Source organism: Syngnathus acus, chromosome 14 (genome assembly GCF_901709675.1).
Source record: "Syngnathus acus chromosome 14, fSynAcu1.2, whole genome shotgun sequence".
NCBI classification, from domain to species: Eukaryota; Metazoa; Chordata; class Actinopteri; order Syngnathiformes; family Syngnathidae; genus Syngnathus; species Syngnathus acus.
Window position 1 is genome coordinate 9806580 of NC_051099.1, and position 26187 is coordinate 9832766.

General features: G+C 46.3%; 1 protein-coding gene and 2 long non-coding RNA genes across 10 annotated transcripts in view; 1 reads left to right on the plus strand and 2 right to left on the minus strand.

Moving 5' to 3' along the window:
- LOC119133979 lies at positions 1–24790 on the plus strand. Its single transcript, XR_005100235.1, has 5 exons — positions 1–12; positions 6997–7002; positions 8793–8799; positions 19618–19624; positions 24610–24790. It is a non-coding gene; the product is annotated as an uncharacterized LOC119133979 (long non-coding RNA).
- Positions 1–26187, minus strand: part of phf14 (PHD finger protein 14) — a 163271-nt gene that overhangs the window by 111952 nt on the left and 25132 nt on the right. For all 8 annotated transcript variants that reach the window (XR_005100216.1, XM_037270210.1, XM_037270207.1 and 5 more), the window contains exon 4: positions 5755–5887. Coding sequence is in view for 7 of the 8 variants with exons in the window: in XM_037270210.1 (XP_037126105.1) it covers positions 5755–5887 (133 nt within the window). In the remaining variant the exon portion in view is untranslated. The remainder of the gene's footprint in view (positions 1–5754; positions 5888–26187) is intronic.
- LOC119133975 lies at positions 15191–20585 on the minus strand. Its single transcript, XR_005100231.1, has 3 exons — positions 20110–20585; positions 19657–19664; positions 15191–15281 (listed from the first exon to the last, which is right to left on the minus strand). It is a non-coding gene; the product is annotated as an uncharacterized LOC119133975 (long non-coding RNA).

A 26187-nucleotide genomic window follows, 5' to 3' on the forward strand; every position in this document is an offset into this window, starting at 1 on the left:
AACAGGCACATGGTGAATGGTGAGCGAAAAACTGCGATTTCTGTCTCAAGTTCGCGAAAGACCTGAAATTGTTTCTCCAACTCCCTCAGCAACCCTGAATTCAGTCTTTGTACTGTATCACGTCAGGATTAACGCTTGCTGCGCACACATCTCGGAGACGGGAAAATGAGCAGGGTCTCCACTTGCTATCTGCGTCTCCCATAACGTGAGCTTAAACTTGAATGCACGTATGTCATGCCTCGTCCCCTGTTTTGCTGTCTGTATGGGTTGTAGTCGTTTCTGTGTGTCTGTGTGCTCGTCCCTCCCTTCCTGTGCCCATGATCAGTGTGATCATGCTCACCTGCCTCTTGTTAACTGTCGCGTATTTATGTTCGGTTTGGGTACCTCTCGATGTCGGAGCACTGTGTGGACAATGCCTGTGTCACCGTCACCCGAGTATGTCTTTTGAGTTACTGCAATAAACCCTGGTCCAAGCTGCATTTGGTCGTCCTGCTCCATTTCTACACTCCGTTCGTGACAGAATGCTCCGACCACTACAACGACCAGCGCTTGGACCTCCTTCCACCACCAGCTCCCACTGCGACGTCCGATCCACGTCCGTCGTCCGAGCATGTTCCAGCGCCATGGGCTTGCAGCCGCCATCGGATCTTGCTCCAGCGACGCCGGATTCGCGGCCGCCATCGGAGTCCTCCCGGCGTCATCAGACTCGCGGCCGCCATCGGAGTTCTTCCCGGCGCCATCGGCTGCGAGAGTCATCGGACTTCGCTGCCGCGGCGCCGGACACGCGGCCGCCATCGGAGTGCCTCCCGGCGTCATCAGACTCGCGGTCGCCATCGGGCTCCACCCCAGCGTCGCAGGCCCCTTTGACGTCGCCCGTCTTCAGGCCAGCTGCACCGGACTCGCGATCGTCCCACTGCTGCGGCGCGTCGTGGCTCTTGCTGCTGCCACAGCTCCGCCTTACGAATGCCGCTGATCGCGGTCCGGACTTTCGAGTGCCGCTGATTGCGGCAAGGACTTTTTTTTGCCGCCCGAGTGCGGGTTTTGCGTGAGTTGCCGCCCGAGTGCGGTTCGGTTCCCCTCGTCGCCGCCCGAGTGCGGTTCTGTTTCCCCGAGTTTCCGCCGATTGCGGTTCTGTTTCCGCCGATTGCGGTTCTGTTTCCCCGAGTTTCCGCCCGAGTGCGGTTCTGTATCCCCGGGTTTCCGCCCGAGTGCGGTTCTGTATCCCCGAGTTTCCGCCCGAGTGCGGTTCTGTATCCCCGAGTTTCCGCCCGAGCGCGGTTCTGTATCCCCGAGTTTCCGCCCGAGCGCGGTTCTGTATCCCCGAGTTTCCGCCCGAGCGCGGTTCTGTATCCCCGGGTTTCCGCCCGAGCGCGGTTCTGTATCCCCGGGTTTCCGCCCGAGCGCAGTTCTGTATCCCCGGGTTTCCGCCCGAGCGCGGTTCTGTATCCCCGAGTTTCCGCCCGAGCGCGGTTCTGTATCCCCGAGTTTCCGCCCGAGCGCGGTTCTGTATCCCCGAGTTTCCGCCCGAGCGCGGTTCTGTGCCCCCGAGTTTCCGCCCGAGCGCGGTTCTGTGCCCCCGAGTTTCCGCCCGAGCGCGGTTCTGTATCCCCGAGTTTCCGCCCGAGCGCGGTTCTGTATCCCCGAGTTTCCGCCCGAGCGCGGTTCTGTATCCCCGAGTTTCCGCCCGAGTGCGGTTCGGGCTATTTCAGAGACCAGTAGGGTCGTCTGGACTCGTGCGCTGACCCCCCCGCCCCCCCGCGTGCCGCCGTGGGGGGTTGGGTTTTTGGGACGTCGGGAGCCGTCCCTTGTGGGGGGGGTTCTGTCATGCCTCGTCCCCTGTTTTGCTGTCTGTATGGGTTGTAGTCGTTTCTGTGTGTCTGTGTGCTCGTCCCTCCCTTCCTGTGCCCATGATCAGTGTGATCATGCTCACCTGCCTCTTGTTAACTGTCGCGTATTGATGTTCGGTTTGGGTACCTCTCGATGTCGGAGCACTGTGTGGACAATGCCTGTGTCACCGTCACCCGAGTATGTCTTTTGAGTTACTGCAATAAACCCTGGTCCAAGCTGCATTTGGTCGTCCTGCTCCATTTCTACACTCCGTTCGTGACAACGTATGCTGTCATAATACTGTGTTACAATTTTGTTGTGTCCCTGCAACATTCTGTTCAGATTATTCAAGTGTAATATCAACCATAAATGCAAGGTCCTGCAGCCAAAGTGGGCACTGTAATTCCTTAACAGGTTTTCCTCTTTTCTCCATAAATTCTCCGATTTTCCCACGTAGATCAGAGAAGTGCTTCAGCACAGCACCACTGCTTAACCATCTTATCTCAGTGTGGTATGGCAGACCATGGGAAATGTTACAGTCACTGAGAAGGCTGTCAAACTGACGATTAAGACCTCTGGCTTGGATGAAATTAACAGTTCGGACAACCACGTCCATGACGTGATCCATGTTTAAGGACTTGCAGCATAATGCCTCCTGATGCACAATGGAATGAAATGTCCAAAAATCACCCCCTCCATTTGCGGCTATTATTTTCTCTCTGAACTTGGTCACAACTCCTGCTTTTTTCCCGATCATTGACGGCGCACCATCAGTGGCCAGACTTACGGCGCGGGACCAGTCCGCCTGTCCGGTGTTCCAACGACGGAGCGAAAAATGTCCTCAGCTGTTGTGGTGTCAGTCATAGACACCAACTCGAGAAACTCCTCTGTGACAGTCAAAGTGTCATCAACTCCACGAATGAATATGGCCAGTTGAGAGACATCTGTAATATCAGTACTCTCATCAATTGCAACAGAAAATGCCAGCAGTGACTCCACTTTGCGTTTCAGTTGGCTGTCTAAATCTGCCGATTGTTCCGAAATCCTGTCTGCCACGGTATTTCTCGTCAAGCTAATATTGGCAAAAGATTGACGCTTCTCAGGACACACAATTTCAGCAGCCTTCAGCATGCTGTTTTTGACGAACTCGGACGAGTATGGCTTTGATGCTAATGCTAAAAATTACAGGTGTGAGCAGCTGTAAAGAGCAGAGGTCCAGAGACTTTGTGTAGGTCTTGGGCTGTTACATAACTCCCGTAATTTCCGTACCATAAGGCGCACTTAAAAGCCTTTAATTTGCTCAAAAAACGAAGGTGCGCCTTTTAATAAACTGCACCTTTTGTGTTGACCAAATTCCAAAATCTGTAAATTTGTTTTTTGTGGCTTCCGTATTATACAGGCGTAACATAAAGACGCAATGAACCAATCAGAGGACATTACGTTTTACGTAGATCGGGGCTAAAAAAAACAATCAGAGGACCGTACGTAACATGTAGAGTACGTACCTCCGCCGCCATTGATAAATAAATACTACCGTCTGTGCAAATCTGTAGAGTTGTTTTGTGTGGCTTCCAACACACAGAGACGTAATATACAGGCGTAATATGTAGACCCGATGAACCAATCAGAGGACATTACGTTTTACGTAGAGCGGGGCGGTAAACCAATCAGAGGACTGTACGCAACATGTTGAGCACGTAACTCCGCCAACATTGATAAATAAATACTATCGTTTGTGCAAAGAAAACAGCATTAGGACCCTCTAAAATGGGATGGACAACGTGACATGCTTACGAGGCACAATTAGAGCTTTCTGGAAAGCCAGGATCATTGCAGAAGAGCAACGTGACAACGACGAGAAGGAACTTGGCATGTTTAATGGCGAACTTGCCCAATTGTTTAATTTGGATACAGAAGATGAGGACTTGGATGGATTTGCGTATGAATATTGATTAACAATAATGTGAGTATAGTAGATCATGGTTAAACCGTAGAATGAAGTACAACCAAACTCACTGTCCCGTGACGTTTTTTTGTTCACTGTAGGTCATGGCATGCATGCGCCTTATTATGCCCAATAGGCCCCACAATTGAGTCTGCGCCTTTAAACCCGAAGCGCCTTATGGTGCGGAAAATACGATATATGTCTCCAATTTTTGGTAGATCTTGGTGAAATGATCAACAAGGGCTGCTAATACATTAAAAATTTGTAGAGGGCGCAACGAATATTTTTTTTTTATAGCCGCAATAAAATCACAAAATAATGATTACTTTAGCATGCGTGGTGTGTACCAAGTTTCATATGTTTTCACGAATGTTAAGACCATCATACTCTGCTTTTTTAAGCAAACAAGTTGTTGCAGCAACCATGGTTGAAAAATAAAAAGCTTTGGTTGGATTGTTTATTATGATCATCTTTACATGAAGCGCCCACGGTTTCAAGACAAACTGACGAAACATGACCTGTAGAAAAGGCCAAAAATGGGGCCAATTAAGAGGACTCATCGCAATCTGAGATATGCCTGTAATGATTATCGACCGTTCTCTGAATTTAACATTCCAAAAATACACAACAAGACTCTATTGTTGTTTACGAAGAGAATAGGAACCCTTATGTCTTGCAATTTTGAGAGGAATCCGATGAGATATTGCAAATGTGTTTTATGTTTGTCTTCCTCTTTGTTCCTGCCTCTGCTAAATGCCAGGGTCGGAATTTTCTCCTGCTTCCCTCTTTTGTAAGAATGTATCGTTTTTGCTTTTGGCTGAGGTTTTTCATGTTACCATTTCTGTTTTTTGTGCTTGCGCCTGTCTGATGTAAGTGCTTGCTGAGCCTGCAGATATGATACTATCTTAAAATGTTGGGCATTTTTCAAATCTCCAAGAACTCAGTATTTTAACACTGTATGACATGACTGGGAAAGTCGCCACAAAGTGGCTGAAATCCCCCATAAACTTAAACGGTTTAAATCAGACAGGCGCAAACACAAAACACAGGATTGGTAAGGGCTTAAGCCTTTTAAAATGTATACAAAAACAGACATGGTGCTCCCAAGAGGTGTTTGAGTTTTGTGCAGGCAGTAAACTCAAGACACCGCCAATTAAATAAATGAATTGACCCTGTTGTCACTACAACCCAGAGGAGGATGGTGTCATCCACAAATTCTGTTTTTATGGGGTGATGGATGGAGTTGCAGCTGTTGGTTTACCGAGAGGAGCTCTGGTACTAATGTCCAAGACAGTTTTAGCAGCCACAATGTTGCTTCCAAATCTGTGATCCACCTATAGAGGGAGTCGGGCACGATGAGCTGAGAGAGTAGAGCTGGAGGAGAGTCGAGCTGGAAGGATAGAGTTGTAGGCAGAGCTCAAGTCCACAAACATGATCCAGGAAAGACTTCTCCGGGTTTCTACATATTGCAGTATGAAGTAGAGAGCCAAGTTGACTGCAAAATCCATCAACCTGTTGGCTCTGGAAGTCATTTTTGTTGTTCGTGTAGAAACACTCAGTCGCCTTTGTTTTTGCCAGAAATCTCTGGGTTACAGTCCACGCAGAACAGCAGAAATAACTCCAGATGTAATCCGGTGTCCGGGATACACTCAAAATGCATGTTTGTGTGAAGCAGAAAATTCTGTTTCTCCTCATCGGCAGCACTAGCTCATCCACTTTAAGGCTGAATGACCATGCATTGGAGGGGAAAGTCAAAAGTAAGGGTTGTTTGTGTCCCCAGTTTATGGAGTCGCACGAGCTCTTTCGCTTTCCTCTTCAGCGGCACATCACTTTTTGGCCCCCAGTACATTCTAACAAAGTTCCCACTGTTACCATTCCTGATGTTTGAGAGCACTTCACCAGTGTAAGAGCAGCTTTAACTACATATTTTATATTTCATCAATCAATTTATAGTAAATAAATTGGAACTAAGACCATCTTACCTTCATGCACAGTAACACCGCAATTGTCACACTGAATTATCTCATCTGCATCTTCACTATTGTCTCCCAAGCAAACTGAGCAGATTAGGATGTGCTGAGCATTCCACGTCTGGGACCGATCTAGCGACGCATCCTGTTGAATAAAAAAAAAAGTCAATTGTAGCACTGCTGACCCCTTCTGATCACAAATTATATTGAAAAATTCTGTACCTACGAACACTGTACATTTCACCTTTGAACTGTTTTGGTTCTGATTCTAGGTACCTGGGATTCGATACCAGTACTCAGCAGGACCATTCTTTGGTTCTTTTGTGCAGGCATTTGTGTTATCAAATTTTTTTATCAATAAAATCTCAACAATTGTGTTTTACTAAAAATAAACTGAGAACTAAATGATGAATTTAAAACAGAGGATAGAGTAGATATTAAGTTTTAAAGCCGAAGAATCACTGTAATAAATTCTACTGTTTTACGTTTTACTCATTTAGTTGTGGTCTGTATAAAGTGGAACAGCGATGGTTTTGTCTGAATTCCTAGTTTTGATACCGTCACAGGTCCCTCTTTTGTACAAACCGGATTCAGTTGAAGTTGGGAAATTGTGTAAAATGTAAATAAAAACAAAATACAATGATTTGAAAATCCTTCTCAACCCATTTTCAATTGAATACACTACAAAGACAACACATTTAATGTTCAAACTGATAAATTTAATTGTTTTTTGTCAAATAATAATGTAGAATTTCATGGCTGCAACACGTCCAGTAGAAGTTGGGAAAGGTGGCAATAAATACTGAGAAAGCTGAGAAAAGCTCATCTAACACCTATTTGGAACATCCCACATGTGATCAGGCTAATTGGGGACAGGTGGGTACCATGATTGGGTATAAAAGGAGCCTACAAAACATGCTCAATCATTCACAAGCAAGGATGGGGCGAGGTTCACCACTTTGTCCACAACTGCGTGAGAAAATAGTTGAACAGTTTAAGAACAAGATTTCTCAAAGCAAAATTGTAAGCAATTCAGGGATTTCAACATCTACGGTCCATAATATCATCAAACGGTTCAGAGAATCTGGTGAAATCACTGCACGTAAACGCCACGGCCGGAAACCAAGACTGAATGACCGTGACCTTCGATCCCTCAGATGGCACTGCCTTAAAATCCAACATGAGTGTGTAACTCTTGAATCTTGAATCAAGGGCTAATAGTGAAAGAACGAGCATAACAGGAAACACCAGCAGAGAACAGTCATGAACAATGCTTGCTGTTTTGAGCAAAGTTGCCAAGGAAACCAATGGTTCCCATCTGAGAGTCAGGTGAAGATTGCGCAACCCTAAAATAGCTGAGAAATCCGCTGAGACAGCATTAAAATATCAGCTGGAAAATCAGAGGTCATGCATTCCTAGCATACCAGGCATTCCAGACATTCCACACATTGTGGATAATGCCAGAGGAGCTGACAAGCCTATAAAAGCTTGGCTTCAGACAAGAGAAGGGCTTTTCCTGGTCAGGGCGATGGCCCTGTTGCTGCCCGGAGTAAAGACCGCCGTTTAGATGAAGATGGATTTTTCATTCTTTTTAAGATTGGACCAAAATCTTCTAAGATGAATTTCCAGAGCCTTCGGACTTTGTCAAATTTTAAGCTTCGAATTGGACTTTGTCAAGTTTTAAGCTTCGAGGAAGGCAGAGGAGACAGCCGCTCCGGGCAGAAAGGGGAAGACGCCAATTTTACTTTTTTGGCTATGCTCCTCACGGCCAGACCTTTCCTCTTTTTTAAACAGAATTCGGATTTTGGAACAAAGGAGAGCCGATCACTCGACTTGTTCAACTAAATAGGATTTTAGACCTTTTGTCTCCTCTTTTGTTCTGAGATGGGTGAGCGGAATTCATTGTTTTTTCGACTTGTAATTCTTTTTTTTGCTTATTCATTAAATTTCTTCTTAATCCTTAATTCGGTTAGCGATTATTTCGTATTAATTATGTTGAGCATGGTTTTATATGCAGTAATGAGAACTTTAAATCTTCTTTATTTCCCTATCATAGTCATTCTTTAAATCCGTTAAATAAAGGTGGTTAGCAATTCGGACGAGTCTCTTCACCCCCGGCTTATTTAACCCTTTAATGGGAAGCTGGTCGCTTAAATATAATAAGTGCAGGTTTGACACACTGAATGAATCAATTTGTTGATGTATTGTTGATCACAGGTTTGAATGACTATAGACCTGTCGCTCTGACATCTGTGGTCATGAAATCTTTCGAGAGGTTAGTGCTGAACCACCTGAAGGATGTCACGGGCCCCCTGCTTGACCCCCTCCAGTTTGCCTACCGGGCAAACAGGTCGGTGGATGATGCGGTCAACATGGGACTGCACTACATCCTGCACCACCTGGACAACCCAGGAACGTACGCCAGGATCCTGTTTGTGGACTTCAGCTCGGCGTTCAACACCATCGCTACTGCAATCCTCCAACAGAAGCTCATCCAGCTCGCGGTGCCTGCCTCCACCTGTCAGTGGATCACCAGTTTCCTGACCAACAGGAGACAGCGTGTGAGCATCACATCTGACACCCGGACCACCAATACTAGCGCCCCTCAGGGGTGCGTCCTCTCCCCACTGCTCTTCTCTCTCTACACCAGGGGTGGGCAAACTACGGCCCGCGGGCCACATCCGGCCCACGGGACCGTTTAATCCGGCCCGCCAACCCTGAATTAATTGTATTATTAAACTTTTTTTTTTTGTCATTTTGCCTGCAATGACTGCGTTTCCCCAGTAGATGGGGAACCGCTCGCCTGCGCATTTACTACCGGAAGCCGTGTCAGAAAGCTCGGTGCACACTCACAAGTGCGTGTACGTACGTACTCAGTAGTACGGACATGGCGCACTCGCGCTCTATTTGTATCAGTCCCGAATTTAGAGCGTGGGCTGTGACGACAGCATTCTTGTAATTCGCTCGCTGAGCTTTCAGATACAGTTTTACGCTAAAGCCACCCACAAACCTTCCCCTGGAATCCTTCCATTAAAATGAGTGGCCCGAAGAAAAGAAGTGAGTGCCGAATGTTAAAAGAGTGGCCAATTTGGCTCGACGTACGCGACGTGACGTTCAGCCACATCAACCCGTCACAGATCGAGGTAAACGGATCTCTCCTAAGAATTGCCACAACAAATTTTACTCCAGACTATGATGCACTAGCAAAAAAGGGAGACCAACAACACTGTTCCCACTGAAAATGACGGGGAGGCTCTCAAGTTTGTTGTAAAAAAATGCATTTTGAATATGATTTGTACACATAGCAGGGATTGAAACTAGCGACCATTCTCATTTTCAAACAATGCAGGATGCTCAAGGACATTAATGCACCACCTGTTTGCGACTAATCTTAACCTGTAAAGTTCTTAAGGCTTACTTTAAGGAAGTGTTTCCCGTTTCCTCACCTCTGTTACCAGGTGTTTGTGAGTTAAAACTCTGCTCTGATGTTCAGATACCCCTCACCGTGTTGCCGTTTTGATTACTTTATTTGGATGTATGCTTTCACCGATTCTTCAAGATGATATATTTGGTCAGAATGTTTGCTGTTTGATGTGATCTCATAAGATAAACATTTTTCATTAATCTGACCTGCAGGCACTGAAGTGATGGAGACTGTTATTCATAATAATAGTGTCGTATTTTATGAGAATCACTGATAGCAGTTTTTTAGAGATTTTTTTTTTTAATGCTGTTAATAAATGCATTTGTTTTCAAAAAACTTGTTTGGAATATCCATGCTTTACTACCTACTAAAGGCCAAAATCTTTTATGCAATGACCTTTACAGGTCGCTTATATTACTTCACACAAACACTACGTCCATCTGCTCCTGGTTCGGCCCTCCGGTCCAAATTTAGAACCCAGTTCGGCCCGCGAGTCAAAAAGTTTGCCCACCCCTGCTCTACACCAACAATTTATCCTCAGGTGACTCTCCTGTGAAGCTCCTGAAGTATGCAGACGACACCACTCTCATCGGACTGATCCAGGACGGTGATGAGACTGTGTACAGACAGGAGGTGGAGCAGCCAAAACCACCTGGAGCTGAACCCGCTCAAGACCGTGGAGATGACAGTGGACTTCAGGCGAGACCCTTCACCACTTTCACCCCTCACTATCCGCAGTAATACTATTCTCTCCACAGACACCTTCAAGTTCCTGGGAACCACAATCTCTCAGGACCTGAAATGGACCGGCCACATAGACTCTGTCCGGAAGAAGGCCCAGCAGAGGCTGTACTTCCTGAGACAGCTCAAGAAGTTCAACCTGCCGTGGGAGCTGCTGAAGACCTTCTACACTGCCATCATCCAGTCTGTCCTCTGCACCTCCATCACTGTCTGGTTTGGATCGGCCTCCAAACAAGACAAGCACAGACTGCAACGGACAATCAGGACTGCAGAAAAGATAATTGGAATCAACCTCCCATCTATCCAAGACTTGTACCTGTCCAGGACCAGGAAACGTGCAAGTAATATCTCTACAGACCCTTCTCACCCAGGTTGCAGTCTGTTTGAACTACTCCCCTCCGGACGGCGTTATAGAGCTCTGTACGCCAAAACCAGCAGACACAGAGACAGCTTCTTCCCCCGGGCTGTTGCTCTGATGAACTCACACCACTCTTAGAGTCTCAGAGTCATTGCTGTGCAATAACATCCTGCTCTCCACACCTTTTTTGAATTGTCTACACTGTTTGTACTATGTGTCCTCTTTGCATCCATTGCAGCCTGGTCATCCTGGAAGAGGGACCCTCCCATCTGTGGTCTCTTCTCAAGGTTTCTCATTTCCCATAGCTGGAGTTTTGAGTTTCTCCTTGCCCTCTTGGGAGTTTAAGATCAGGGGATGTTTGAGAATATTTGTCATTTTTCACATGTCCTGAGTGTTGTTAGTCACCTAAATGTTGAACAGAGGCTGTGATGTACCGAAGTCAAATTCCTTGTTTGGCACGCTCAAACATGGCGAATAAAAACTCTTGAATATTGAATCTTGAATTTCTTTCCTCTGTCTGGAACAAGACTCTAAGAAACATTAACTTCACATGGCTGTGAAACACTACAGGCCGAAATCCACATCAATTCTTTATGTCCTTGGCCTCACCAAACTCTTCCCTCCCCCAGGTCTCAATATCATTGTCCATGCGAGTATTGAAGTCCTCTTTCAAATCTGAGGAGTCCCCAGCAGGAGTACTCCCCCTCCAAGGAATTTAAAAGGCTAGAGCTGTCAGTCAAGTGCTAAGAACACTGCAACTGGTGACCTTCTTTTGTGAAGCAATAGTGCAATTGTTTGCTTGTTTGTATGTTTGTTTTGGTAACTTTCACCATAATACTATATTTCATTTCGTTCATTTTTAGGGCCCAAGCAAGGAACGCTGGGAAGACATTGTATTTGTAGGCTTCTTTTTTTTTCCTCTCTAAAGGATCACAATTTGTACACCCTAAAGATGCACAAAAACTCACCAAACTTTGTACACTGGTGAAAAATTCGATATTTTAAAGTTGACATGAACAATGAAAAGAAAATGGGTCTGTAGGGGGGCACTTAGAGTAGAAAGATGAAAACCATTAACCCCGTTCGTTTGACCTAGAGCAGGGGTGTCAAACTCATTTTCACCGAGGGCCACATCAGCATAATGGCTGTCCTCAAAGGGCCATATGTAACTTATAAATGTAACTAAATGTAATCGAATGTAATGTAAAATAAATGTAACTACTCCTTAATGTTAAATAACTCATTATTTATTATAACTTATTCAAGTGACAATTACAGTTGCATAGAAAACATATGTTTGCTTGTTGCTCTAACATAAATCCTTTTAAATTTTGTCAGCTTATGAAAACCCACATAACTTCATTAATGAAGGATCAAACTGTCCAAGTAAATAAAGAAAAATAACATAAAACTGAGCTGCAAAGAACATGTATGACACATGTAGCATTTTACAAAAAAAGGCTTCACACAGCCTTGCATCCAACTGATGGTTTGATGACAACAATTTGTCTGCATACACACATAAGACGCGCCCAATGAAGTTCAATGTTTTCATTACTGTGGTCACAATGTCCTCCATCCCCAGCACCTTCCCACACAAAGCTTCTTGATGGATGATGCAAGGATACGTTATCAGAGGCGTGGTTTTTTTTTTTTTTGCATTTTCCCCTTCATTAGTCCAACCAAGCCCACTTTTCCTCCACACATTGCCGGTGCATCGTCTGTAGTTAATCCTACCAAGTTTTCCCACTGCAATGCATATTTACTTACGGACTTCTCCACCGCATCAAAAATGTCCTGTCCCGTCGTGGTCCCATGCATTGCAGCCACATCCAACAGCTCCTCAGTGATAGAGAGGTCCGACTTTACGCCTCTAATAAAAATTGATAACTGCGGTGTGTCCGTGTTATCTGTGCTTTCATCAACAGTTAATGAAAAAGCTGTGTAGCAGCGTGTCTCCTCGGCCAGCTGTGTTGTAAGATTTTCTGCTAGTTCCTTCACTTGGTCAGCGATGATGTTTCTTGATAATTCGACATTTTTAAAAGTCTGTAACTGGTCGGGACACACCTGCTCACAGACCTTCGGCATGCACTGCTTCAAAAACTCTCCCTCTGAAAAAGACTTGGAAGCGTGGGCGATTTCTTCAGCCACAATGAAGCTAGCTTTCACCGCGGCCTCGTTTTTGGCTGTGGATTTCATGAACAAACTCTGCTGCGACCGCAGTTTGCATTTTAATTCTCGGGCAATTTGTTGCTTTTCTTGAAGGCTAGCTTTAGCGTACTTAGCTCCGTGTTTGGTGTCAAAATGTTGACGCAGATTGAACTCTTTGATAATCGACACCGCCTAGTAACACAAAAGACATACCGGTCTTTCTCCTCGAAGCACAAACAAGTATTCGCCTTCCCATCTTTCTTGAAACAGCCTTCCATCTGCATCAATTTTTCTCTTCCTGGACATTTTGGGATCATTATTTATATCTAAATTCCACTCGTTGGCATGGACACTGCCACGGCTAGCGTAGTCGAAAGGCATTGTGGGAAATGTATTTTTTGGTCAAAGCACACTCTTAATTTATTTTTGGGTATTTATTGTTAGACACTCAAAACTTTTAAACCCTCGCGGGCCACATAAAATGACATGGCGGGCCACATCTGGCCCGCGGGCCTTGAGTTTGACACGACCTAGAGGATACAAAACAAAAAAGTACCCGATATGAATCACCTTACCACAGCATAAAAATGTAACGTCACAGTAGAATAGAATTAAATAAATTGCCTTTATTGACACACTTAGGACCGAAGTGAATAACAAATTTGATTCTGTGAATATTCATTTTTATCTATTGCTATCTATATTTATACAAGTTTTTTAGTGTTAGGGTTTACAGATTATCTTGATTGTATGATTATGTTGGAATGTAGACTAGAATTATTAACTTTGTTTAAACCTTTTACCTTTCCTTGACTCTGAAAAGTTTAACCATTCGGTTGTTGAAACTTTCCAAATGGTGTGGAAACATTCTTGCTTAGTTAGTCATCTAAAATGCTCCACTAGTTCCTGTTTCCACGACCTTGTAAAACAATGAGCTGGGACCCTCCGCACTGATTAACCAGTTGCTGAGGTGACCACCAAACATGTCCAATGTCACCCCCACCCTGCTTGTTCTCAATAAATATGCTCTTGCAAGAGGCCTGAGCCAGACATCATTCGATCATTGCTGTACGCACAGCGACGAATGGTTCTCCATTTGCAAATGCTTAAAAAGGGCATACTGTCTCCGTGTGGTTCTTGCAAAAATAAGTTAGAGTGAGACCCGGGACCTCTCATACCCGCCATCTGGCCGACGGAGGACGACACGCTGTACACCGTCGACGGGCCAGCGTCCATTAGCCGGACCTGATAAAGAAAGACCTGGGAAGGAAATTCTTCGCTGGGCCAGCATCTTAGGTCTGCCTTCGTCTGACAGAAGTGGATTGACGGGACCCGGCAGTGCAACTAACCAGGGGACAAGTAAGTAAAAGCCCTAAAGTTGTGTGATTGTGTTGTTGTGAAATGCGTAAAAAGTTAAAGGTGCACGAGATATACGGCTTTGGTTTGTCCGAGCTATGAGATACGGCTTTGGTTTGTCCGGGCTATGAGATACGGCTTTGGTTTTTCCAAGCCAAGAAACAGCTGGGATTCTAGTCCCAATGGAAGGAACGAGCTAAGAAAAAACAGAGCTTCTTTTTCTTAATTGAAGAAGGGCGTAGATTCTTTTGTGTCCGTTTTTCCAAGCTGTTTGCATGAAAGTTGTGTGGTTGAGTGTGACTGGTAGGATAAATTGGCTAAAAAGATAATTTGTTGAAAGGTCAATTTAAACCTGCATTGAGGATCCTCGAAGGAAAAAAAAAATAGTGAATAAAAATTGTATAAACCTAAAATACCAAATTTAGATGGGAAATAAAAACGGTAAATCTCTAGCTCTTGAGGGAGAGGAGAAGTACATGGCGAGTAAATTTCTTGATTGTATACAATACATGCCGAAGTGGAAGAAAAAGTATGGAGTAGAAGGGAAGTTGAAGTGTGGAAGATAGTGGTTGACGTTTTGGAGGAGAGTGTGGCTAGGAAGACAAAGGGACTGAAAAAGAAAAGAAAAGAGAGAGAATTGAATTGTGCTAGAGTGTGGTTGAAAGCTTCACAAGAGAGAAGAGAACAAATCCAAAAGATAGAAAGATGAAAAGTGATGAGGCTACGACTATGTTTGTCAGGCCGAAAGACAACGAGGTCACAGTGCGCTTGCACAGTGCTCCTTGAGATGTTTAAAGCTTGGGAAATGTTTTTGTATCCAAATCCGGCTTTAAACTTCTCCACAACAGTATCTCGGACCTGCCTGGTGTGTTCCTTTGTCTTCATGGTTCTCTCTGCGCTTTAAAAAGAACCCTGAGACTATCAAAGAGCAGGTGCATTTATACGGAGACTTGATTACACACAGGTGCATTCTATTTATCATCATCAGTAATTTAGGACAACATTGGATCATTCAAAGATCCTCACTGAACTTCTGGAGTGAGTTTGCTGCACTGAAAGTAAAGGGGCCGAATAATATTGCACGCCCCACTTTTCAGTTTTTTATTTGTTAAAAAAGTTTAAATTATCCAATAAATTTCGTTCCACTTCACGATTGTGTCCCACTTGTTGATTCTTGACAAAAAATTAAAATTTTATATCTTTATGTTTGAAGCCTGAAATTTGGCGAAATGTTGAAAGGTTCAAGGGGGCCGAATACTTTCGCAAGGCACTGTAACAGCAAAAAAGGTCAGGGTCACATTATTAGAAGTCCTGTACGAACAAGAGGTTTGACCACTGCTGCTAGATTTTCCCAAAATTCAGACAATGTTGATGTGTGCCCAATGATACAGGTGCCAAACCCTATTGTAGGGGTAGGCTGGAAGAGGCAAGAAAAGCAGTTGAAGGGGTTACCCCTGTTGCCGAAGACCCAGATAAATGGGCAGAAGACATGGCTGGAATCATACATTCCTATAGACCAGGGGTGTCCAAACTACGGCCCGCGGGCCAACTGCTAACGAGTTAGCGGAAAGATGCTAATTCGCGATCGTGCTAACACGCGCAAACGGACCTCTAAAGGAAATTAAACGAACATTTGGAGCAATACTACATTGTCCTAAAGGTTAGACACATGTGATCATTCATTTCTCTTGTTAGGAGACACACTTACATCGCCAATGACTCCTGTACCACTGTAACCGACATATGTACAAGAACGTAAAAAAGGAAGTGGTATCGCCTGAAAACGGCCTTCAAAATAAATCACCCTACCTCAAATCAAAGCATGGCTGAATAACATAAATAACATGGAGAATTCTTAACACAAACTGTAAATATGTTTTTAGAACAACTTTTATTATTATACATTTTTTTTATAACAAGGTAGAAGTGTACATACTGTAAATATGTTCTTAGAACTCTTTTATTATTATAACAATGTTCTATAACAAGGTACAACACTGTAAATATGTTTTTAGAACTCTTATTATCATAACCTTTTTTTTTTTTTTTTTAAAAAGGTACAAGTGTACGCACTGCAATTGTGTGGGCACTCCTTGCCTTCTGCTGGCGTGTGGGCAGGTTTTGTGCCATAATTCCTCAATTTAGAAGTTTTATTTTGACTTTTAATTCTTTTTTTCAATTTGGGAAAAAAATCTGCGATGTAGTGAAACCGCGTTAAACAAACCGTGATGTAGCGAGGGATTACTGTACATCACTGAAAATCAAGGCAATTGTGTTTGTCTAATTTGTAAAAAGACGGTTGCCTCCGTGAGTCGTCACCTTATCGTGGTGGAGGGGTTTGCGTGCCCCTATGATCCTAGGAGCCATGTTGTCTGGGGCTTCATGCCCCTGGTAGGGTCACCCATGGCAAACGGGTCCTAGGTGAGGGGCCAGACAAAGCACGGCTCATCAGCCCCTTATGATGAAAAAAATTAATGGATCACGTTTTCCCTCGCCCGGACGCGGGTCACCGGGGCCCCCCTCTGGAGCCAGGCCTGGAGGCGGGGCTCGAAGGCGAGCGTCTGGTGGCCGGGCCTTCGCCCATGGGGCCCGGCCGGGCTCAGCCCGAAAAGGAAACGTGGGTCCCCCTTCCCATGGGCTCACCACCTGTGGGAGGGGCCAAAGGGGTCGGGTGCATTGCAAGCTGGGCGGCGGCCAAAGGCAGGGACCTTGGCGGTCTGATCCCCGGCTGCAGAAGCTGGCTCTTGGGACATGGAATGTCACCTCTCTGGCTGGAAAGGAGCCCGAGCTGGTGTGCGAGGCAGAAAAGTTCCGACTAGATATAGTCGGACTTGCCTCCACGCACAGTTTGGGTTCCGGTACAAGCCCTCTCGAGAGGGGCTGGACTCTCTTCCACTCTGGAGTTGCCCACGGTGAGAGGCGTCGAGCAGGTGTGGGTATACTTATTGCCCCCCGGCTGGGCGCCTGCACATTGGGGTTCACCCCGGTGAACGAGAGGGTAGCCTCCCTCCGCCTTCGGGTGGGGGGACGGGTCCTGACTGTTGTTTGTGTCTATGCACCAAACGGCAGCTCAGAGTACCCACCCTTCTTGGAGTCCCTGGAGGAAGTGCTGGAGAGCGCTCCTTCTGGGGACTCCGTCGTTCTACTGGGTGACTTCAATGCTCACGTGGGCAATGACAGTGAGACCTGGAAGGGCGTGATTGGGAGGAACGGCCCCCCCGATCTGAACCCGAGCGGTGTTCTATTGTTGGACTTCTGTGCTCGACACGGATTTTCAATAATGAACACCATGTTCAAACATAAGGGTGTCCATGTGTGCACTTGGCACCAGGACACCCTAGGCCGCAGTTCGATGATCGACTTTGTAGTCGTGTCATCGGATTTGCGGCCGCATGTTTTGGACACTCGGGCGAAGAGAGGGGCGGAGCTGTCAACTGATCACCACCTGGTGGTGGGTTGGCTCCGATGGTGGGGGAAGATGCCGGTCCGACCTGGCAGACCCAAACGTTCTGTGAGGGTCTGCTGGGAACGTCTGGCGGAATCCCCTGTCAGGAAGAGCTTCAACTCCCACCTCCGGCAGAGCTTTTCCCACGTCCCGGGGGAGGCGGGGGACATTGAGTCCGAGTGGACCTTGTTCCGCGCCTCCATTGTTGAGGCGGCCGACCGGAGCTGTGGCCGTAAGGTCATTGGTGCCTGTCGTGGCGGCAATCCCCGAACCCGCTGGTGGACACCGGCGGTAAGGGATGCCGTCAAGCTGAAGAAGGAGTCCTATCGGGCCGTTTTGGCCTGCGGGACTCCGGAGGCAGCTGACAGGTACCGGGTGGCCAAGCGGAACGCGGCTTCGGCGGTTGCTGAGGCAAAAACCCGGGCGTGGGAGGAGTTCGGCGAGGCCATGGAGAATGACTTCCGGACGGCTTCGAGGAAATTCTGGTCCACCATCCGGCGTCTCAGGAGGGGGAAGCAGTGCAACGTCAACACTGTTTACAGTGGAGATGGCGTGCTGCTGACCTCGACTCGGGACGTCGTGTGTCGGTGGGGAGAATACTTCGAAGACCTCCTCAATTCCACCGACACGCCTTCCATTGTGGAAGCAGGGCCTGGGGACTCTGAGGCGGACTCTCCAATCTCTGGGGTTGAAGTCACTGAGGTAGTTAAAAAACTCCTCGGTGGCAAGGCCCCGGGGGTGGATGAGATCCGCCCGGATTTCTTAAGGGCTCTGGATGTTGTGGGGCTGTCATGGCTGACACGTCTCTACAGCATCGCGTGGACATCGGGGACAGTGCCTCTGGATTGGCAGACTGGGGTGGTGGTTCCCCTCTTTAAGAAGGGGGACCGGAGGGTGTGTTCCAATTACAGGGGAATTACACTCCTCAGCCTCCCTGGTAAGGTCTATTCAGGGGTGCTGGAGAGGAGGGTCCGTCGGGAGGTCGAACCTCGGATTCAGGAGGAACAGTGTGGCTTTCGTCCTGGCCGTGGAACAGTGGACCAGCTCTTCACCCTCAACAGGATCCTCGAGGGTGCATGGGAGTTCGCCCAACCAGTCCACATGTGTTTTGTGGACTTGGAGAAGGCGTTCGACCGTGTCCCTCGGGAGGTTCTGTGGGGGGTGCTTCGGGAGTACGGGGTACCGAGCCAACTGATAAGGGCGGTTCGGTCCTTGTATCACCGATGCCAGAGTGTGGTCCGCATTTCCGGCAGTAAGTCGGATTCGTTCCCAGTGAGGGTTGGACTCCGCCAAGGCTGCCCTTTGTCACCGATTCTGTTCATAATTTTTATGGACAGAATTTCTAGGTGCAGCCGAGGCGTTGAGGGTGTCCGGTTTGGGGACCTCAGCATCGCGTCTCTGCTTTTTGCAGACGACGTTGTGCTGTTGGCTTCTTCAGGCCGTGATCTCCAGCTCTCACTGGAGCGGTTCGCAGCCGAGTGTGAAGCGGTCGGGATGAGGGTCAGCACCTCCAAATCCGAGTCCATGGTCCTCGATCGGAAAAGGGTGGAATGCCCTCTCCGGATCGGGGATGAGATCCTGCCCCAAGTGGAGGAGTTTAAGTATCTTGGGGTCTTGTTCACGAGTGAGGGGAGGATGGAGCGTGAGATCGACAGGCGGATCGGTGCAGCGTCGGCAGTAATGCGGACTCTGTACCGGTCCGTCGTGGTAAAGAGAGAGCTGAGCCAAAAGGCAAAGCTCTCAATTTACCGGTCGATTTACGCTCCTACCCTCACCTATGGTCACGAGCTATGGGTCGTGACCGAAAGAACGAGATCCCGGATACAAGCGGCCGAAATGAGTTTTGTCCGCAGGATGTCCGGGCTCTCCCTTAGAGATAGGGTGAGAAGTTCGGTCATCCGGGAGAGACTCGGAGTAGAGTCGCTACTCCTCCACGTTGAGAGGAGCCAGATGAGGTGGCTCGGGCATCTCATCAGGATGCCTCCTGGACGCCTCCCTGGGGAGGTGTTCCGGGCATGTCCCACCGGTAGGAGACCCCGGGGACGACCCAGGACGCGCTGGAGAGACTATGTCTCTCGGCTGGCCTGGGAACGCCTTGGAATCCCCCGGGATGAGCTAGATGAAGTAGCTGGGGAGAGGGAAGTCTGGGAGTCCCTCCTGAAGCTGCTGCCCCCGCGACCCGACCCCGGATAAGCGGAAGAAGATGGATGGATGGACGGTTGCCTTGTTTAAGGATTTCAACTTAAAGAGACACTATCAGACTAAACATGCGAACACAAACGACCAGCTAACAGGGAGTGACCGCGCTGATAAAGTGAAGCAGCTCCAAGCTGAACTGGCATCACAACAGCGATTCTTCACACGGGACTGTGAGTCAAAAATAAATATTACTAAAGCAAGCTACGAAGTGGCCATGTTAAGACTGTTGATGTTATGTACCTGTAGACCTGACACAAACTATTATTTTCTGAAAGATAATGTAAATGACAAGAGCAAAATTCACTAGTTTTAAGTTTTAATAAGAACAGACAACTTTGCATTACTTATAACTCCCGTTTAAAATGTTCATGAGGCAAAAGTAATTTTAAACTCATGTAAATTTAAGGTATTTCATACAGTTTGTTCAATGTTATCTGACTCTTCAGATATGAATGAAAGGCAGAATTTGTGTTTTTAGAGTTGTTCACATCTGCCTGAGTGACTCATAGTTGGTTATTTTGTCATTTGAAAAATAAAGACAATTGTGACAATGAAATTTGTTTTATAACAGTGTGTATTTGCATGACATTTTTGTAGTTAAAAAATGTCCCAAAAAACTATTGGCCCCCGGGCCCCTTCACTTTATCAAATCTGGCCCTCCTTGCAAAAAGTTTGGACACCCCTGCTATAGACTGAATGGGCATGAGGCAGGAGAAGCTGCAATGTCTTCCTTGGGAAAAGACTGCGCAAAGGTTGGAGGAAATTATACAGGTAGAAATAATCAAGGGCCTTTTCCCTATCCCGTTGAGGGAAATCAATTGGGAGGAGAGTATGCAGCACAATGGAATGATCTTGTGCAAAGAGTGCGAACTATATTTCAAAGACGAGCGAATTATGGTCATTTAGCAGGAATAAAACAGAAGCCTGGGGAAGATACTGATGATTTTCGCTTGAGATTTGAAAAAGAATTCAGGGTGCATAGTGGCATCCCATTCAATGATGCACCTGAGAGTGCTTATCAGCAACAGCTTAAAAATGCGCTCCTCACTCATTTCCGCCCTGAAATAGGCAACTGGGTGAGGAAACATTTGGTGGAAGTGGATATTGCAAGTGTGACAACAACTATGCAATGGGCCTGACATGCTGAAAAAGTAATCAAAAAAGGCAAAAGTTCTCTTGTATTTCATCTAGACAATGATGATGATGATGAACTAGATGAAGATACAACAGTCTTCTTCCAAGGGTCCCAACGGGGCAGACGAAGAGGTAGAGGCCAACAAGGTCGAAGGCCACCATACAATTCAAACCCCCCATCAGATTCTGACAACTGTTGGAACTGTGGGAAACGAGGACACTTTGCAAGAGTGTGTCGTTTTGCAAAACAAAACCAATCAAAGGGTGGAGGAAAAGGCAGAGGAAAAGGCAAATTCTCAGCATGACTAGATTCCTCCCCTTTGACCTGTTGTGCTTCTACAGAGGAAGAAATAGTAGACGTCCATACAGCATGGGACATTCTGAGTGCATTAAAAGAAAAACCACGTTACCTTAAACGTTGGAGGAAGTGAAGTAGAGTTTTTGTGTGATACCGGGGCTTGTAAAACCGTAATAAAAACTAAGGTCCCTAATGTAAAGGCCTCCCAAAATACAATTTGGGGGAAATCTGCTGATGGGCAGGTACACAAGGAGAGTATCTCCAATCCAGTTGTAGTGAGAGATGATGAAACGGGAGTCATAGCTTCAGTCTCGTTTGTCCTATCCCCAAAATGTCCCATAAACCTGCTGGGACGAGATCTGATGACTCGGTTGGGAATTGCAATAATTCCAGTAAAGGATGGCATGCGAGCATGTAGAGTGAGAGATGTAGACTCATATGCTGCACAGGCAGGTGAACAAATTTGCTGTTCCTATGACATCTCTCCTGAACGGAATGCCAAGCTACCAAGCAGTTTACTGAGTGAAGCTCGAAAACAATTGTCCCGACCTGAATCAGAAATGACTTGTAATCGATTACATGTCACCATGAATATTCTCACTAATCCACAAGATGAATATATTGAAAGTTTTCTCAGTGACATAGAAGTAACCTTGACAATCACTGCTCTGTACACTGATTGCATGTCATTTGCAGCTGCTGCTGTGCTCCTGCCCGCTCCTCAGAAAGACAAATACAAGCTGTCGGCTGTACCCCACATTTCATTGTTTAAACCTCACAGTATAACATTGGCAAATGTGGGTTAACGAATTAAACTCGCCGGATCTGTCAATGATTATGAGGACAAAGATGATGGGTACAGTACCAGTTGTGACATGTGGCAGCAAACAGTGTGTGAAGTGTTTTTTGGAAGGGCATGCACTTATGTGCTCCCCTGACTAGTTAATGTTTGTTTGACTGAGATGGAGGAGAGGGAATTGGCTGAGCTTCCTGAAAAACTCTGGACAAAGGGCCCGTCTGATGTAGGACTTTTAACGTCCATTCCCCCAGTACAGATCAAACCAAGATCAGAGTGGCGTCCAAGAGTTAAGCAATATCCTTTAAAACATGAGGCAATAATTGGGATTGCCCCTGTTATAAATGATCTTTTGCCAGGAGGAATCATTAGGAAGTGCTCGGATTCTCCTTGCAACACTCCTATTTTTCCAGTTCGAAAGGCCAATAAAATTGATTGGCGAATGATACAAGATTTACGAGCAGTGAATGATGCAGTGCAGACAAGAGCACCTAATGTGCCTGACCCACACACACTTCTGAACACTTTGAAACCTAACCAGAAGTTTTTCACAGTAATTGATCTTAGCAATGCATTTTTCTAGTGCCAATTCACCCAGACTCACAGTTTTGGTTTGCGTTTACCTTTAGAGGACAAAGTTATACGTACACCAGATTGCCACAGGGATTTGCTGATAGTCCAACTATTTTCATTCAAGCTATCATGGCCTGTTTGGCTGATTTTTAGATGTCAAACAAAAGCCAACTTCTAGTTTATGTAGATGATCTCCTGGTAGCCTCTGAAACTGAAGCTGCTTGCAAGGAAGACTCCTTAGCATTGTTATACTATCTCTGCAAAACAGGGAATAAAGTGAGCAAGAACAAGCTACAATGGGTCAGACAGGAAGTGAACTATTTAGGTCACACGTTGTCAGCTTCTGGAAGACAGATACAGACAACCAGAAAGCAAATTATTGCAGATGCACCAAAACCTGAGACAAAAAAACAAATAATGTCATTTTTGGGGCTCTGCAATTACTGCAGAGCATGGATCCCATATTATGCGGAAAAGACGCAACCGCTGCTGAATATTGTGCATGGAGTCCCCATGGCAATGACAGAAAAAATGATATGGACACCAGTAGCCGATGATGCTTTTGTAGTGCTGAAACAGGCTCTGATGGAAACTACAACTCTTATCTTGCCAGACTACAATAAAACCTTTGTGCAAACAGCAGACTGCAGGAATGGTTTTATGACCTCAGTGTTGCTGCAGAGTCATGGCAGCAAACTAAGACCAATTGCATTTTATTTAAAAAAATTGGATCCAGTGGCTCAATCCTTGCCAGACTGTGTCCAAGCGGTATGCGCGGCAGCGCTTGCAGTGAGACAATCTGCAGATGTGGTCCTATTTCACAAAATGGAGCTGCTAGTTCCACATACTGTAGATGTGTTGCTACTGCAAAGCAAAATGAACTTTTTGTCACCTGCCAGACACCTATCCTACACTGCTACACTTCTGTCACAACCACACATTGTGATTAAGAGGTGCACAGTCCTTAACCCAGCAACGTTGATCCCGTTGCCAGGGGATGGAACCCCACATAACTGTTTGGATGGTACAGAACATCTACAGCTGCCCAGACAAGATTTAAGTGACACACCACTTGACAAAGGGGAAAAGTGATTTGTGGATGGATCATGTTCAAAGGATCCTAAAGTAAACAATCAAAGTGGTTATGCAATTGTGAAATTGCCAAACCAGATTGTTGAAGCAGAGAAGCTTCCATACAACAGGTCAGCGCAGGCTGCTGAGCTAATTGCACTAACGAGAGCTTGTCAATTAGCGGAAGATAAGGAAGTCACTGTATACACAGACAGTCAGTATGCGTTTTCTACTCTGTTCTATTTTGCGAAACAATGGGGGCGCAGAGGGATGACAACATCAACCGGTAAGCCGGTTACCCATGCCTCCTTGTTAAAAGACTTGTTGCAGGCCATTCATTTACCTGCTAAACTAGCTGTGTGTAAATGTGCTGCTCACACCACAGGCACAGATGAAGTCTCAAATGGAAACAGATTAGCAGACAAAATTGCTAAAGAAGCAGCAGCAGGGAAACATGCCCATGAATTTTTTTTAATAGATTCAGAGGACACACAACTCATAGATAAAACTATACTGACAGATATGCAGGGCAATGCTCCAATGGGGGAAAAACGAATGTGGACGACAAAATGTGCAATAATGGATACAGATAATATCCACTGCATCAATGACAAACCTGTTTTACCAAAATCACTTTTTAAGGCAGCAGCAATTGCGACGCATGGGCCTTGCCATGTGTCGACAGGAGGGATGAAGTCCATCATACATCAACAATTCACTGCCTTTGGTTTAGATGCTTACTTAAAAGATTTTTGTAAAGCATGTCCTGTTTTTGTGAAACATAATCCACAAGGAAACATGAGACCTAAGAGAGGCTCATTTCCAAAACCGTCTTACCCATTTCAAATCATGCACATGGATTTTATTGAGCTCACACAAAGTGGACCTCACAAATACTGCTTAGTGATGATTGATGCATTTTCCAAATGGGTGGAAATAGTTCTATCTAAACAAGCAGTTGCCTTAACAGTGGCAAAAGCCTTCTGCAAAGCCATCATACCGACTCATGGCATCCCCCAAACCATTTACAGTGACAATGGTCCACACTTTGTGAACCAAGTTGTACAGAACATGGCTGTACACCTTGGGATAACGTTAAAAAACCACTGCAGTTACCACCCTTCGAGCGCTGGCCTGGTTGAACGATCAAACTCCACTATCAAAAGCAGGTTGAAAAAATGCATGGAAACAACAGGCAGATCTTGGCCAGAGTGCCCAGACTTAGTGAAACTCTATATGAGAATCACCCCCACTTCAGAAGGGCTAACACCTTTTGAAATCATCCATGGGAGACCATATTGATTACCTGTGTTCCCTGCAGATTTGCAAAAAGCGGATGAAGAACAGTCCTTGGCAGATTATATGATCAGGACGCTCAAACTGAAAGATGTCAAATGAAAATTTACTGCCGCCTGATCTTTCATCCTCACAGGTTGACAACCCCATCAAGCCAGGAGACTGGGTCTACATCAAGGTCATCAAAAGAAAGAACTGGGCCAGTCCACGGTGGGAGGGACCATTCCAAGTCTTGCTGACTACCCCCACCGCAGTGAAGATCGCTGAACGGCCCAGCTGGATTCACCTCAGCCACTGCAAGTTGCAGAGTGCTGGACCCCTAATTCGGAGTGGTGGGGAAGGCTGACTTCAAAGGGTCCTCATCGTTTAGGGTGGGGCGTCTCAATGTTGGTGAAGAGAACAACGATCCCCACTCCGCTAGGCGAGGGGATGTCCCGGTGTCTCTGCCATCCTAGTAGCAACGGGGCTCCATATGCCAGATGGATCCTCTGCTGCGTTGTGGCTGGAGCGTGCTATGCTTTGTGGGCTCATCTGAATGGACCGATTGACAATGTCAACCGTGGAAGAAGATGGTCACACGATGAGAACTTTGAGGACTGGTCATGGGACCCCAGAAACCCATACGAAACCAACACTTGGTACCGGTACGTCAAGTTCGCTGTGAGATCACACACAGGAGGGTTGCTATGTGTGTTCCAAACTTCCTCCTTCCTCCACACAAGTTCACTTGGAGGCCAGAGCAATGAATGTCACTGAAGCGAAATGTATGGCATCCATGGGAGGAGTTGGATATCAACACCGTGCCGTCACAGTCAGTGATGCCGACCCTTTCCGCCCTGGACTTGCAGACGGTACCTGTGATCAGCTTTTCTGGACAAATCTCAATGTGACTGTTAAAGGACGAACATTGCCGCAAGTGGCCTACACAGAGAGACCGGCTGGAGTGAACTACACATGTTACATCCAAGGTAACGAGACCCACAAATGCATTAACGACGACTGCTCTCCAGGAGGAAACTGGATGGGAGCTTTGGACATGACCGCTGAGTGTCAGGATAAGAGAGCCATTTCAGGTGGTGAGGGCTCTCTCACCGACATGACTGCACCATCAAATGGAACATACTTCATACAGAATGGCTGGTGGCTTTGTGGTCACAAGGTTTATCCGATGCTGCCCGCCAACTGGACAGGAGTGTGTGCACCAGTGTGGGTGACAGACCACACCTACAGGATACAACATCATCAGCTGATGACAGCACACAACTCTTCTGGACGTCGACGCAGGGCTGTTGAAACCTTTGACCCTCATGACCCTGTCTGGGGTGCGAATGTTCCAGACGACCATAAAGTATGGTCTGTCGGAGACAAAGCTGTTCATGCGCTTTTTCCTTGGATCGGAGTTGGAAAACAATCACTCTTCATCGAGACACTGAACTATCGTTTTCAATCCTTTGTGAATCTCTCACTGCAAGTCAATGATGGACAAAACAGAGAGATTCAGGCTATTAGGCTAATGGTCTTGCAAAACAGGATGGTTCTAGACTTGATGACTGCAGCACAAGGTGGCGTGTGCCACGTTATTGGGACTTCCTGTTCCATACCA